The sequence below is a fragment of the Panulirus ornatus genome, chromosome 42 (genome assembly GCF_036320965.1).
Source record: "Panulirus ornatus isolate Po-2019 chromosome 42, ASM3632096v1, whole genome shotgun sequence".
NCBI classification, from domain to species: Eukaryota; Metazoa; Arthropoda; class Malacostraca; order Decapoda; family Palinuridae; genus Panulirus; species Panulirus ornatus.
This window is the reverse complement of record NC_092265.1, coordinates 21,065,633-21,080,834: the sequence shown is the minus strand read 5'-3', so window position 1 is coordinate 21,080,834 and position 15,202 is coordinate 21,065,633. Positions and strand designations below refer to the sequence as shown.

The window sequence follows — 15,202 nt, the reverse complement described above, 5'->3', positions numbered from 1 at the left end:
AGAAAGAGAGACTGATTAGAAAGACGAAGTGACGTTCATCGAAGGTTGGGCTGTCATGTTAATCATTCACTCTTACCCTCTGGGGCACTAAACAAACTGCCAAGATGAGGTTTGCCACCAGGCACAATCATAAGGCTAATGGCCATGTACGAAGCAGCCTCATTCATATCCGAGATTAAGAGCTGAGTATTGTGCAAGAGCTGTTTAACTGAACACCAAAGGTTCGATTCTCTCTTATGTTAGCTGAGTCGACACTGGCGACTGAGGTCTTCATCATGGCCATTTCACTAACGCTATCTATCTATACATTTGTCTATCTATGTATGTATCTATTTATCTATCTGTCGATATATTTTTCACCTACGTATTCCTTGTGTGTCCTAGAAGGCAACTAAAGGGGGAAGGAGTAGGGGTGGAATTCACCCCTCCTGCTTCCTGTATTTCATTTTCTAAAAGAGGGAACAGAAGCAGGAGCCAAGCAAGGAGTGCTCCTCCTCCTCGAAGAACGAGAGTATGCAGTCTGTTGGGGTTGAGAGAGCCTGGGAAGTGAGTCAGTTGTTGTTTGCGGATGATACACCGCTGGTGGCGGATTCGGGCGAGAAACTGCCGAAGTTGGTGACTGAGTTTGGACGAATGTGTGAAAGGAGGAAGTTTAGAGTAATTGTGAATATATTCAAAGTTATTATGTTTTAGCTGGGATGAGGGACAGATTAGTTGAGGTGTGAACTAGAATGGAGGAAATTGGAGGAAGTGAAGTGTTTCAGATACCTAGGAGTGAACATGGCAGCCAATGAGACCATAGAAGCAGAAGTGTCACTTGGTGGACTAAGGGGAAAAGGTTCTGGGAGCGCTGAAGAATGTACAGGAAGAGAGAGCGTTATCTTGGTGAGGAATGGGCTATGTATAATGCAGTATGGAGGAGGATGGATGTGTTGGAAATGAAATGTTTAAAAACAATATGTGGTGTGAGGTGGTTTGATCGAGTAATTATGAAAGGGTAAGAGAGATGTGTGGTAACAAAAAGAGTGTTAATGAGAGAGCAAAAGAGGGACATATGGAAAGAATATGTGTCGGAAGTGGAAAACGGGGAATCCAAATTGAAATAGATGGATGGAGTGAAAACGATTTTGAACAGTCGTGGCTTCGGTGAAAGACGCGCACGAGATAGAGTGAATTGGAGCGACTTAGTACTGGCGGTCGACATGCTGTCAATGGACTGAAGCAGGACATGTGAAACGTCCGGGGTAAACCACGGAAAGGTCCGTGGGCCCTGGATGTGGATAGGGAGCTGTGGTTTCGGTGCATTACACATGACAGCTAGAGAATGGATGCGAGCGGATTGGGCCTTTCTTCGTCTGTTCCTGGCTCTACCTCGTTGACGCAGGAAACGGAGATCAAATATATATATATATATATATATATATATATATATATATATATATATATATATATATATATATATATATATATATATATATATATATATATATATATCATCCTGATTCAAGGACCCAAACAATCGACCAACCCTTACGGGTGGATGAACAGTTGGGCAAACTGTGGACAGACTTATACCCTCGAACCCATGCGGATCGCAAATGCTTCATGGTCAGCAACGCTACGCCATGGAATTCTGTGCTAATATCATTTATATTTTAATTAGCATTATCATTATTACTATTATGAATATTGTTGTGAAATAAGAGAGATAAAGAGAACTGGAAAGTCGTTTCTAGTAGTAACTTACCACAACCGCTTGTCCCTTTCCTGGAACAATCATTAAGAAGAAATGAACGAGTTTAACGATACTGCAGCCAAGAAAATACCCCGTGGAAAAACAAGACGTTTCAGAAGACTGCCGACAAGGACGTGATATGAAAGGGAGGGCATGTAAACACATGGGTTCCAATAATGCAGGAGAGAGAAGGGGTGAGGTAATTCGAAGGTTTGTGTGGAATAGTTATTGCTGGAGGCAAAACGAGGTGAAAGGAAGAGAGAGAGACTCAACATCTTTAAAAAATAATGTGTGCGGGAAGCATCAATGATAAGAGTAGATGATAAAGATAAATAACTAGAATGATAGTGAAGAAAACACGATGTAATGAATGGATTAAAAGGGAAAAAAAAAAGTGGAGTGGATGGAGTAGAAATTGAAAAGGTACGCCTTCCTTATCAATGCGAGAGCTTTTACGACACGTAAAGGAAGACATATTAGCATAGAAAAGGGGGAATGGTCCGTTTCAAATCGCTGGGATATTGCCCACTTTCCTACAAGATATTACAGCCATGTTCCCAGCGACCATGGAAGAGGGGATAAGATATTCAGTCCATCGAACTTAAGTAGTTAAGGGATCTTTGCCGAAGTATGGACAGTCTTCCTTAAAAATGGTCGACCCAAATGTTCTGGATGAATGGAAACTCTTCAGTCCTTCCAACTCCTATTCCTCCTTCACCTATTCTTCCATCTCTTATTCCTCCTTCACTTATCCTTCCATCTCCTATCCCTCTTTTACCTACCCTTCCAGCTCCTATTCCTCATTAGCCTATCCTTCCAGCTCCTATCCTTCCTTCACTTATCCTTCCAGCTCCTATTCCTCATTAGCCTATCCCTCCAACTCCTATTCCTCCTTCACTTATCCTTCAAGCTCCTATCCCTCCTTCACCTGTCCTTCCAGCCCCTGTCCCTCCTTTACCTATCCTTCCAGCTCCTATTCCTCGTTAACCTAAACCTCCAGCTCCTATCCCTCTTTCACCTGTCCTTCCAGCTCCTATTCCTCCTTAGCCTATCCTTCCTCCCTCCAATGTATTCACGCAGTCATGCCCTCCACACTCATCCTCTCCCATTGCCCAAACATTTTCATTCCTTTATGATCAACTTCAGATGGAATTGCCTTTCCAATCCATATCTCATTCTTAGCCTCATATTTCTCATCCTACTTACTGCTCTTCTCTCAATTCTACTCATAAAAATTACGTGTTGCAGTCCTTATCAGCTCGCATTCTGTCGTTCAAACTTTGCCCCTTGACAAATGCATGTACGAAGTTACGTATCTATACTTCATAAGTGTCCTCAAGTTATAGCCACTTGGCCCAGCCTTCGTCACCCTTTCAGACGCCCCTGGGATGATAACAGACTTCTTTATGACCTAGGCCTTCGCCGGGAGGGCACTACAGCACGTACCTTTGGCTGACGAAGCCGTGCACGACTACGAGGGCGCTACAACACGTACCTTTGGCTGACGAAGGCGTGCATGACTACGAGGGCGCTACAACACGTACCTTGGCTGACGAAGACGTGTACGACGGCAGGTTGGGTGTTAGGAGCCCACTACAACACGTACCTTGGGCTGACGAAGACATGCACGAATACGAGGGCGCTAAAGCACGTACTTTGGCTGACGAAGACGTGCACAACTACGAGGGCACTACAGCACGTACCTTGGGCTGACGAAGACGTGCACGACTACGAGAGCACTACAACACGTACCTTGGGCTGACGAAGACGTGCACGACTACGAGAGCACTACAACACGTACCTTTGGCTGACGAAGACGTGTACGACTACGAGGGCACTACAGCACGTACCTTGGGCTGACGAAGACGTGCACGACTACGAGAGCACTACGACACGTACCTTTGGCTGACGAAGACGTGTACGACTACGAGGGCACTACAGCACGTACCTTGGGCTGACGAAGACATGCATGACTACGAGGGCACTACAACACCTACCTTGGCTGACGAAGACGTGTACGACGGCAGGTTGGGTGTTAGGAGCCACGCAGGTGTAGTTGCCGGAGTCTGAGGTGACAGCATTGGATATGACCAGGCGGGAGGAGGTCTTGGTGCCGTGGTCGATCGTGACAGAGACGCCCCCTCGCTTGGTGTCGTAGTTCAGCTGCCGACGATTGTGCTTCCAGTACACGACGTGGGGAGGTATCGGCGTCTGAGGGGACAAGAGAATATTGGCGTCTGAGGGGACAAGAGAATATTGGCGTCTGAGGGGACAAGAGAATATTGGTGTCTGAGGGGACAAGAGAATATTGGCGCGTGAGGGGACAAGAGAATATTGGCGCTTGAGAGAACAAAAGAATCTTGGCGCTTGAGGGGACAAGAGAATATTGGCGTCTGAGGGGACAAGAGAATAAGGGGACAAGAGAATACTGGCGTCTGAGGGGACAAGAAAGTATTGGCGCTCGAGGGGACAAGAGAATATTGGCGTGTGAGGAGAAAAAGAGAATATTGGCATCTGAGGCGACAAGAGAATATTGGCGCTCGAGGGGAAAAAGAGAATATTGGCATCTGAGGGGACAAGAGATTACCACAATCTAATATAGAAGATTACCACTAATACAGTAGGTAGGAGACAGACCCACTGACAGAAATTGTGTTCGTAGCGTGTACATACGAATACTTACATGGAAGATCTTTTTTCTCTTTTCTTGCCAAAGAGCAGGACTAGGGAAGTAGCGCTCACCACAAGGCGAGGAGAATCTAGAGTGACGAGGAACGAGTCGTGTAAGTTAGGTGTTGTCATGTGTTGTGTTGAGGAGGAGGGGGGGGGGGAAGGTGAGGATGGGAAGATCTTGCAACTGTGGCTGCTGAAAGACGACAGTCCATACATGGTTGAGACAGAAGGAAAAGACAGCTAACTGGGTTAAAGAGAATGACACTCGACAGCCACTGAAGTCCTGGTTGGGTGGTAGTCGACGTCTGGTTGTGACAGAAGGAAAAGACAGCTAACTGAGTTAAAGAGAATGACACTCGACAGCCACTGAAGTCCTGGTTGGGTCATAGTCGACGTCTGGTTGTGACAGAAGGAAAAGACAGCTAACTGGGTTAAAGAGAATGACACTCGATAGCTACTGAAGCGCTGGTTTGGGTCGCACCGGTAATGTACGTCCCCGGTCAGTGGTGTGTGGGGGAGAGAGAGAGAGAGAGAGAGAGAGAGAGAGAGAGAGAGAGAGAGAGAGAGAGAGAGAGAGAGAGAGAGAGAGAGAGAGAGAGAGAGAGAAGCTGCCGGAAAAGATCAGTAGGATCATTTTTATGATCAGAATCAGATAAAGAAGAAAAACAACATTGCTCTCAAGTCTGATCAAATTTCAGATTTGTTGAGCAGACCTAATGATCAAAGGATATGTTCCAGGCACATTCTATTAGATTTCCTGCAAATGAAAAATCTCTAATTTGAAAAAGGAGGTATACATACACACATACAAACATCCAGACATACATCCATGAATGTGCTGGATGGATGGATGGATGTGCTGGAAATGAGATGTTTGAGGACAATGTGTGGTGTGAGGTGGTTTGATCGAGTAAGTAACGTAAGGGTAAAAGAGATGTGTGGAAATAAAAAGAGCGTGGTTGAGAGAGCAGAAGAGGGTGTTTTGAAATGGTTTGGGCACATGGAGAGGATGAGTGAGGAAAGATTGACCAAGAGGATATATGTGTCGGAGGTGGAGGGAACGAGGAGAAGAGGGAGACCAGATTGGAGGTGGAAAGATGGAGTGAAAAAGATTTTGTGTGATCGGGGCCTGAACATGCAGGAGGGTGAAAGGAGGGCAAGGAATAGAGTGAATTGGAGCGATGTGGTATACCGGGGTTGACGTGCTGTCAGTGGATTGAATCAAGGCATGTGAAGCGTCTGGGGTAAACCATGGAAAGCTGTGTAGGTATGTGTATTTGCGTGTGTGGACGTATGTATATACATGTGTATGGGGGTGGGTTGGGCCATTTCTTTCGTCTGTTTCCTTGCGCTACCTCGCAAACGCGGGAGACAGCGACAAAGCAAAAAAAAAAAAAAAAATATATATATATATATATATATATATATATATATATATATATATATATATATATATATATATATATATATATATATATATATCCCCTCAGTTGAGCTGAGTATCAATACAATGATTATTCACACAAATATTGCATCATAAACTTCTCATGTCAGCAAAACTAAACTTTAGCCTTTTGGCTTATACGAAGACACAGGAAAGGGGGTTGCATCACTATCTATAGCTTAGGACGCAGATGGTTACGACAAAGTGTTAGATAAGAGATAAAGATTTGGAATCTGTACCTCCAAGTGGCTTGAAACTTTATATTTTGTCAGAGATTCTCTTCCCCACATCGGATGCACAAAAGCGGAACGCATCTGAGTGGGTTGAATAGATTCGTCCAACTCTTGGATCCTATAACATACCATCCCTCTATAGAGGGGGCGAAAGGATAGTAGGATCGCCTCATTCTTCGTCAAGTGGACAAAACAAGTGAGGTTCACTTGCCTGACACTCTCCCTCCCTCCCTTCCCAGTTGCTCTGTGGTGACACGCCTTAAAGTTTCGAGTCTTGATCCCAGGAAATAAGTTTAGAAATCACATTGCCGACTTCGATCCTAACTGTCCAATTGCATTTCTTTCAATGAAAAACGATTGAGTTATGTTATCAAAACGATCCCTCTATAGTCTTCATCATCCACTGACCTAAAGAGCATTTAATTACGTAGTTCAGGACGATCGGGATGAGTTAGAATATAAGAGAATACAAGTTTGTTTTGGTTTACACAATCTGTTTAGACGAAGCGACTCTGGGGGACTTGAGCACATCAAATTCCCTCCTCTCTCTTATCACTTGTGTGTCTCATATACATCATGATGCTCGCTAGGACCAGCTAATGTCCTGTGTGTTGCACTCAGCTAACAGAGTCCAATGTATTCCCAGCACATAGGAGCAACGTGTGACTTGGTAATAATTTACCAATAGTGCCTCTTCGTCCTCCCACCTCCTCCTCACCCCAGCTCCTCACCCCTGGCGGAGCTTGCCCTAATTGGACCAACGGGAGCCCAGCCCGGGTGATACTTGCAGCGTTTCATTTATCTAGCATTTAGTGTGAACGTTGCTCCAGGTGCCTCGCCCTTAATTACTCGTCGCCCTGGATCCATGCCTCGCTCAGGCAATGCCTGGCTCCGACGGGGAGGGAGAGAGAGAGAGAGAGAGAGAGAGAGAGAGAGAGAGAGAGAGAGAGAGAGAGAGAGAGAGAGAGAGAGAGAGAGAGAGAGAGAGAGAGAGACGTAAAGATTTTGGCTCTGCGTGTTTACACTCTGGCCGTGTGTGTGTGTGTGTGTGTGTGTGTGTGTGTCTGTGTGTCCCTTCCCTTGTACCAGCCACAGATTATGTTCGATTATCCGATTCTCTGTTGACCTGGACTCCTCCAAGGCAGTTCATGGCCATGTTGTCGGAATGACAACACGGCACTTAATTATATCCCTCTACCCAGACCAAGTTTGCTTGGCTTCCATCAAGCAACCTCACCACCTCTATATCTACCATTAGGCTAATACAATTTTCACCTTAACACTTTGATGAGGATAAATTCAAGGCTCTGCCACCATTCGGTTCTACCCGAAAAAAAATATATATTTTTACAGTAAAATACGTCGGTGATAATATATATCATGTCTACCATCGACCCAGACATGAGGGGAAGGATTGCTCACAGAACATGATTATGAGGGATATATACACTCATGCATTCCTTACATCACACTCGAGGAAGGACGAGATTATGAGGCTAGGTGTAATACATTATTGTGAGGCTAGATGTAATAACATATTGTGAGGCTAGATGTAATACAATATTGTGAGGCTAGATGTAATAACATATTGTGAGGCTAGATGTAATAAAATATTGTGAGGCTAGATGTAATAACATATTGTGAGGCTAGATGTAATAACATATTGTGAGGCTAGATGTAATAACATATTGTGAGGCTAGATGTAATAACATATTGTGAGGCTACATGTAATAACATATTGTGAGGCTAGATGTAATAACATATTGTGAGGCTAGATGTAATAACATATTGTGAGGCTAGATGTAATCACATATTGTGAGGCTAGATGTAATAACATATTGTGAGACTAGATGTAATAACATATTGTGAGGCTAGATGTAATAACATATTGTGAGGCTAGATGTAATAACATATTGTGAGGCTAGATGTAATAACATATTGTGAGGCTAGATGTAATAACATATTGTGAGGCTAGATGTAATAACATATTGTGAGGCTAGATGTAATAACATATTGTGAGGCTAGATGTAATAACATATTGTGAGGCTAGATGTAATAACATATTGTGAGGCTAGATGTAATAACATATTGTGAGGCTAGATGTAATCACATATTGTGAGGCTAGATGTAATAACATATTGTGAGACTAGATGTAATAACATATTGTGAGGCTAGATGTAATCACATATTGTGAGGCTAGGTGTAATAACATATTGTGAGGCTAGATGTAATAACAAATTGTGAGGCTAGATGTAATCACATATTGTGAGGCTAGATGTAGTAAAATATTGTGAGGCTAAGTACAATACAGTCATGGGGGGGAGAGAGGGTAATAAGAGGTATATTGGAGACTCCTATTTTGCTTAGGGGAAAGAAGGAATGAGGTTGTATAGGAAGCGAATCAATACATCGACCTGTCTTCCGAATATCTGTGCACAGCACAGCACGACACAGGAATATTGGTGGTGAAAGAAATAGAGACAAGGTCTTATTCTCAATGTATTTTGTACCGTCTCTCTCTATTTTTTTTTCTTCCTTCATTTCAGCTTTCCTCTCTTCAAACTCGACCTGCATCTCGTCTCGTTATGACTAATTCAATAAACCCAGAGCCAGACAGATCTTTTTTTTCTTTCTTTCCAAGTTGGGTCAAACAAAATCATCTTATACTTAGTGCCTTTAAATCCAATAGTCTCCCAAGCTCTTTCTATAAACCCTTCATAACTTTTTCCTATTTCCTTTGATGGCTTAAGTATTCGTCGACGTAAGACAGTGAATATTAGCTGACATCACAGTAACTTATCTATTTCGGAAACACTAATGTACATATAAGTAGTCAAGTGTATTTAAGTGTAGTTCAAGTGCAGGAAATTCTCCACGTTTGAATAACTCCTCTGATTTTAAAGAAAGATTAGTTCCTTTATAGACTAGTTTTCTCACAAATATGAGGAAGTTACGTCCAATCGTGAGTTAGGATCGATAGAAAAAATTTACCTTTGGCCATAACTGGATAAAGTTATAGAAAACAATAGCTGTTTTCTGGTTGTGTTATATTGGAAGACGAAGGTGGCACAGTGTCTGAGGTAACCATCTGACACATGTCTCCTGCAGGTGGCACAGTGTCTGAGGTAACCATCTGACACACATCTCCTGCAGGTGGCACAGTGTCTGAGGTAACCATCTGACACACGTCTCCTGCAGATGGCACAGTGTCTCAGGTAACCATCTGACACACGTCTCCTGCAGGTGGCACAGTGTCTGAGGTAACCATCTGACACATGTTTCCTGCAGGTGGCACAGTGTCTCAGGTAACCATCTGACACAAGTTTCCTGCAGGTGGCACAGTGTCTGAGGTAACCAGCTGACACACGTCTCCTGCAGGTGGCATAGTGTCTGAGGTAACCATCTGACATACGTCTCCTTCAGGTGGCACAGTGTCTGAGGTCACCATCTGACACACATCTCCTGCAGGTGGCACAGTGTCTGAGGTAACCATCTGACACACGTCTCCTGCAGGTGGCACAGTGTCTGAGGTAACCATCTGACACACGTCTCCTTCAGGTGGCACAGTGTCTGAGGTAACCATCTGACACACATCTCCTGCAGGTGGCACAATGCCATAAGTAACTTATGACACAAGGAATGTGTCTGAATAGCGACATATCATCACTTAACATCTAGTCGTGTTCTGATACCTTGATCCACTACTGAGCCAGAACTTTATGAAACTATTCATGGGATCCGAACTGAAGCCAATGGGATCCGAACTCAAGTCAATGAGATCCGAACTCAAGTCAATGGGATCCGAACTCAAGCCAATGGGATCCGAACTCAAGCCAATGGGATCCGAACTCAAGCCAATGGGAACCGAACTCAAGTCAATGAGATCCGAACTCAAGTCAATGAGATCCGAACTCAAGCCAATGAGATCCGAACTCAAGCCAATGGGATCCGAACTCAAGCCAATGAGATCCGAACTCAAGTCAATGGGATCCGAACTCAAGTCAATGGGATCCGAACTCAAGCCAATGGGATCCGAACTCAAGGCAATGGGATCCGAACTCAAGCCAGTGGGATCCAAACTCAAGTCAGACAGCAGATCCAAAAGGAGACTTACTTCCCAAACCTCTTTCCTCGATACCTGCCTTGGGTATTGGCAACTATGATGAGTATAAGTTTGGAGGGATCTGTGGTCTGCGAAGAACTTCGACTTTTGCGAAGGGATTGAAGTTGACAATAGAGAGAGAGAGAGAGAGAGAGAGAGAGAGAGAGAGAGAGAGAGAGAGAGAGAGAGAGAGAGAGAGAGAGAGAGAGAGAGAGAGAGAGAGAGAGAGAGAGAGAGAGAGAGAGAGAGAGAGAGAGAGAAAGTTCGCTCCAATCTAACCAACACGACTCACATGGCGCAAACCTTACGTCTGATCTATGAAATAAAAGATATCTGAAGAAAATGTAAAAAAAAATTATTCCAGGTAAGATTGTACACAATTTCTACCAAACGTAGGTGTATTAAAGTTAGAGTTTCACTATTTGTAAGTTATTCACTTAGATGAATCTTCAAGTAATATTGCACTTATAATCTAAGTCGTAAACAGAAGAAACAACAGAGTCTAACACTGATATCAATGATCAAACAGCGTCATGATCAAACGGTAGGCAGGTGTAATGTAGGCAAGATGTGAGACGCTGTATATAGATCTTGTTTAAAATTCGGCAGGAGACAAGCATCATATAAACACAGTTCCGTATCTATCTATCTTTTTATTTTATTTATTTTGTTTTGTCGCTGTCTCCCGCGTTTGCGAGGTAGCGCAAGGAAACAGACGAAAGAAATGGCCCAACCCACCCCCATACACATGTATATTCATACACGTCCACACACGCAAATATTCATCTCTCTCTCTCTCTCTCTCTCTCTCTCTCTCTCTCTCTCTCTCTCTCTCTCTCTCTCTCTCTCTCTCTCTCTCTCTCTCTCTCTCTCTCTCTCTCTCTCTCTCTCTCTCTATATATATATATATACATAATTGTGGAGTTATGAGCATGAACTGTGACTCAAAAATAATATGGATAAAGGATAAGTAATGTGTCCAGTTCAGTTGGTTTTGATACCACTTGGAATACGATCGGGTCAGGTCAGAGGTCAAACCATCACATCGTGACTGAAACATGTACCCTGTATAGCTTGGGGAATCGTGTGGACTTACTACATGAATACAATACAGGTCTGAACAATATATATGAGAGTTAATGTTTCATCTTTGATATGGGTTATAAACTACAATAGAACCAAGTTCAAGATTCTGTCTTTTATTTGTGTATGTAACTAAACGAAAAAAGGATAGCATTCCAAAGACAAAGTCTATTATTGATAGAAAACCTAAGCCTTCTTTAAAAAGATATGTAACTCCATGTTTTTTTTCTTCGGCAATAATATCTTTTGATATTCTTTTATATTTCTAAGATATGGATCATTTGCACCATAATTAGACCTAATGAATATCAAAGTTATATTTGAATAAATGAGGAATCATCAAATGTAATTAAATGCAAATGTAATTAAATCCCTTGATATTCGTTTATGAGTAATCATCAAATGGACTCTGAGGGGCAAATGTAATTAAATCCCTTAATATTCGTTTATAGTTCTAAGATATCGATAATTCGCAACATACTTATACTTAATGAATTGTAAAGTTACTAATAATGAACGAGGCATGATCAAAACACTCTCAGGAACAGATGTTGATGCTACTTTCTCTGTGTCCCTATGGAACACGAGAGTCACTGTGTAGAGCAAATGTTCCTTACTGGTTCCTTCAGATCATGGTGTCATAGACCCCCACAAGGGCGTCTCTGCTTCAAGAGACGCCCTTCTGGATCCACCACCATGCACATCCCCTTCCAAAACAAATTGGTGTTCTTTTCAAATAGTTTCGTCCTTGAGGCTACTCGATGGCTTTGATAAATTCCCAGAGTACTTCGTCACTCTCTGTCTCCATCTTCGATATGGAAAGAGGACTTTTGTTTTAGTCAGCCATGATTCATAAAGAAAACGGGAGGGGAAGGTTTAGGGAAAACAAGATTGTTATGACATTATCAGACGTGTGTGTATGTGTGTGTGTGTGTGTGTGTGTGTGTGTGTGTGTGTGTGTCGTAACCTTACGAGCACCGTAGCCTTACGTTTGTTCAAGCCTCAACCTCTCGACGTAAAAAAGAGACGTTTTCTGGGAATTTTCTTTCGTTGGTTCTGTGCTGAAAATTGCATATTAGAGTCGGGCCTTATAGAGTTTGTACACAGGATCAAGAGGGAGATTCTAACTGGCCATTCTAGACAGTTAGAATATAGCTTGAAAAAAGATATTTATCTATAATAATTACAACCACAAATTGGAGGGTAATAGTGTCCTTGGTAAGGATCTTTCTGTTAGACTTAAGCAACAGAAATATTGTATAAGAACGGGACAAAAATCAAATGCCTTGTTTAATCACGTTAAAAACTATGATCATTGTATTGACTGGAGTAATGCCATCTCAGTTATTAAGTCTAACTCTGTTATCACGAGAAATATTGAATCTTCTATTATTAAATACACAAAGAATTGTAATCTTAATACTAGTGATGGTCTATGCAAATTAGATAACTTTACTGTTGATAAAATTTGTAAAATGATAAGTTTATGAACGCTTGTTGTCTGTCTTGGACAATCACATGTTTACCAAATGGCGTCCTAGTTCCGTCCCTTCGATGTATATCAACTGACTGTTATATTTCTCTCTTGTCTCTCCCCTGATGATGTGATTATTACACCAAAGTGCACTTGGGAACTTATCGTGTTTCATTTTCCCCGTGGACTCACAGGAATATATATATATATATATATATATATATATATAGTGTCATGATTTACCCCTCCAAAGGATATGCTTCTTGATAGTACCCACAAAAAAGAATGGCTCTTGATAATGGAGGTGGCGGGAGGAATCTATCAAAATTTTGATGTATGCCGCGACACGTAACCACCTTGTGAGAATATGCGCCTCGTGGTTTGAGGATCCATGAACATAGGTCATCTTCCGTGGCCAAGGTGACCTTCCCCGCCTGCCTCACCTCCAGTCCAGGTCTTTCATGGACGATTTATTGGACGAGGAGAGGAGGTGTGTGTGTGTGTGTGTGTGTTGTGTGTGTGTGTGTGAGGGGGGGCCCCTGAGTGTGGCCAGGCTCTCGCGCTGGTCAGGGGAGGGATGGTGAGATGGTCGAGATATTGGGGTATGCGGGAGGGAGAGGGAGAGACACAGAGAAAGGAAAAGGAGGAGGAGGAGGAGGAGGAGGAGGAGGAGGAGGAAGAGGAGGAGAAGGGTGAGGAGGTGGTTCGTCCCTGTGAGGGATGGCTGTCGCGTGGAGAGAGAGAGAGAGAGAGAGAGAGAGAGAGAGAGAGAGAGAGAGAGAGAGAGAGAGAGAGAGAGAGAGAGAGAGAGAGAGAGAGAGAGACGCACTCCTGACAAAACAGATGTTAGATTCAACAACAAAAATAACTTAAGCATATCATAGACGGTAATCCCCTTTACATCACAGAAGCTCTCCTTATTCGGGACAAATGAACTAAAATCAACCTATAAAACATCAACCATGATCGCATAGACTATAAGTCTGCGACATCTAATTAGAATCGAGATGATTATCAACGAACTGACGGTGTTATCTATTAACCCTGATCCCCATGTGTCCATTTCTCTTACATACAACGAGTTCCCTTTCCATTAGACTTATATCCAAAGATATTTCGCGTGATGGAAAGGCGAAAAGTAGACGCTGTCATGAAAGTAAGATCTCTGGGAAAAGATACAGATATATCATGAAAAATGAACCACAAGGAAACGGAGAGAGAGAGAGAGAGAGAGAGAGAGAGAGAGAGAGAGAGAGAGAGAGAGAGAGAGAGAGAGAGAGAGAGAGAGAGAGAGAGAGAGAGAGAGAGCACGGGCCAAATTAATGAGGGGTATAGATTACCATTCCTGCCATTCCGCCATCCACGTAAGTGAATTCCAACCTTCGACTCGATCTATAGAAATGGGCGAGGAACTCCAATACGCACAGAAAATGGGGGCGGGGGAGCCCATTATCCTACGGATACAGGCGGACAAACCCATTGCCAATAGCCATGTGTCGGAGATCCTATTACCTTACATATATAGGGGGGAAGAAATGCCCTGAATGTGAGTAGAAAAATATTCAGACATACCTGGTGATAGACACTAATACATACCCCTATCACACCTGTGTGCTAGTGCTCGAAGTCTACCATCACCAGCAGGCTATTATCTCACTATAACTAGTAAACTGGTCGTTTTGCATCTATCAAACTATCATTAGAATATCGCAGTCACCCTGAGAGAGCTCTTTGGCGCAGTAGAATCATTCCTTCCTCCTCATCATCTTTCCTAGCCTCACCTCTCTTCAACCGCGTTCTGCCATCCCTCGTATAGTTGCTTCACCTTCTCTGTTTGACAACTATCATTTCGTCCTTTGCTCTCGTGGGCTGTCTACATCTATCCCAACCACCCGAAGACCTGGATCTGGAGATCGCCATCGGCTGTAGCTGCTTCCCATAGTTTAGGTGTGGCGACCAGACAGACGAGGAGTGACCGCTGTGATCTTCGTATCTCGTACAGAGAGAATATACGTGGATCTCTCTCTCTCTCTCTCTCTCTCTCTCTCTCTCTCTCTCTCTCTCTCTCTCTCTCTCTCTCTCTCCCTCTCTCTCCCAATCTAACCTTTTCCTGCGGTAAAGGTCGAAGGGGGGTAGAAACGCCTGCAGGGTATGAATTTATCCAGGCTGAACCGCTAGTCTGAATGATTGAAGATGGCAGGAGGGACGCTTGGGGACTGGACATGGATTTCTGCTGAGGGATGTCAAGAAGGACAAGTGATGTCAAGGGAGTGGGTAATGCCACAGGAGAAAGCAGCAGGTGAGGTGACATCCCGGAGCGAGAGTGTGGGTGGGTGACATGATGTTCGTAAGTGAGTGACATCGCGAGAGTGTGTGGGTGACATGATGGTCGTAAGTGACATCGCGAGAGTGGGTGGGTGACATGATGTTCGTAAGTGAGTGACATCGCGAGAGTGGG

At 43.4% G+C, this 15,202-nt stretch overlaps 1 protein-coding gene across 4 annotated transcripts in view; it reads right to left on the bottom strand.

Annotated features, from left to right (window-relative positions):
• The window catches only part of LOC139761960 (lachesin-like), a 313,136-nt gene that overhangs the window by 4,498 nt on the left and 293,436 nt on the right, over nt 1-15,202 (bottom strand). For all 4 annotated transcript variants that reach the window (XM_071686683.1, XM_071686682.1, XM_071686685.1 and 1 more), the window contains exon 7: nt 3,733-3,946. In XM_071686683.1, coding sequence (XP_071542784.1) covers nt 3,733-3,946 — 214 coding nt within the window. The remainder of the gene's footprint in view (nt 1-3,732; nt 3,947-15,202) is intronic.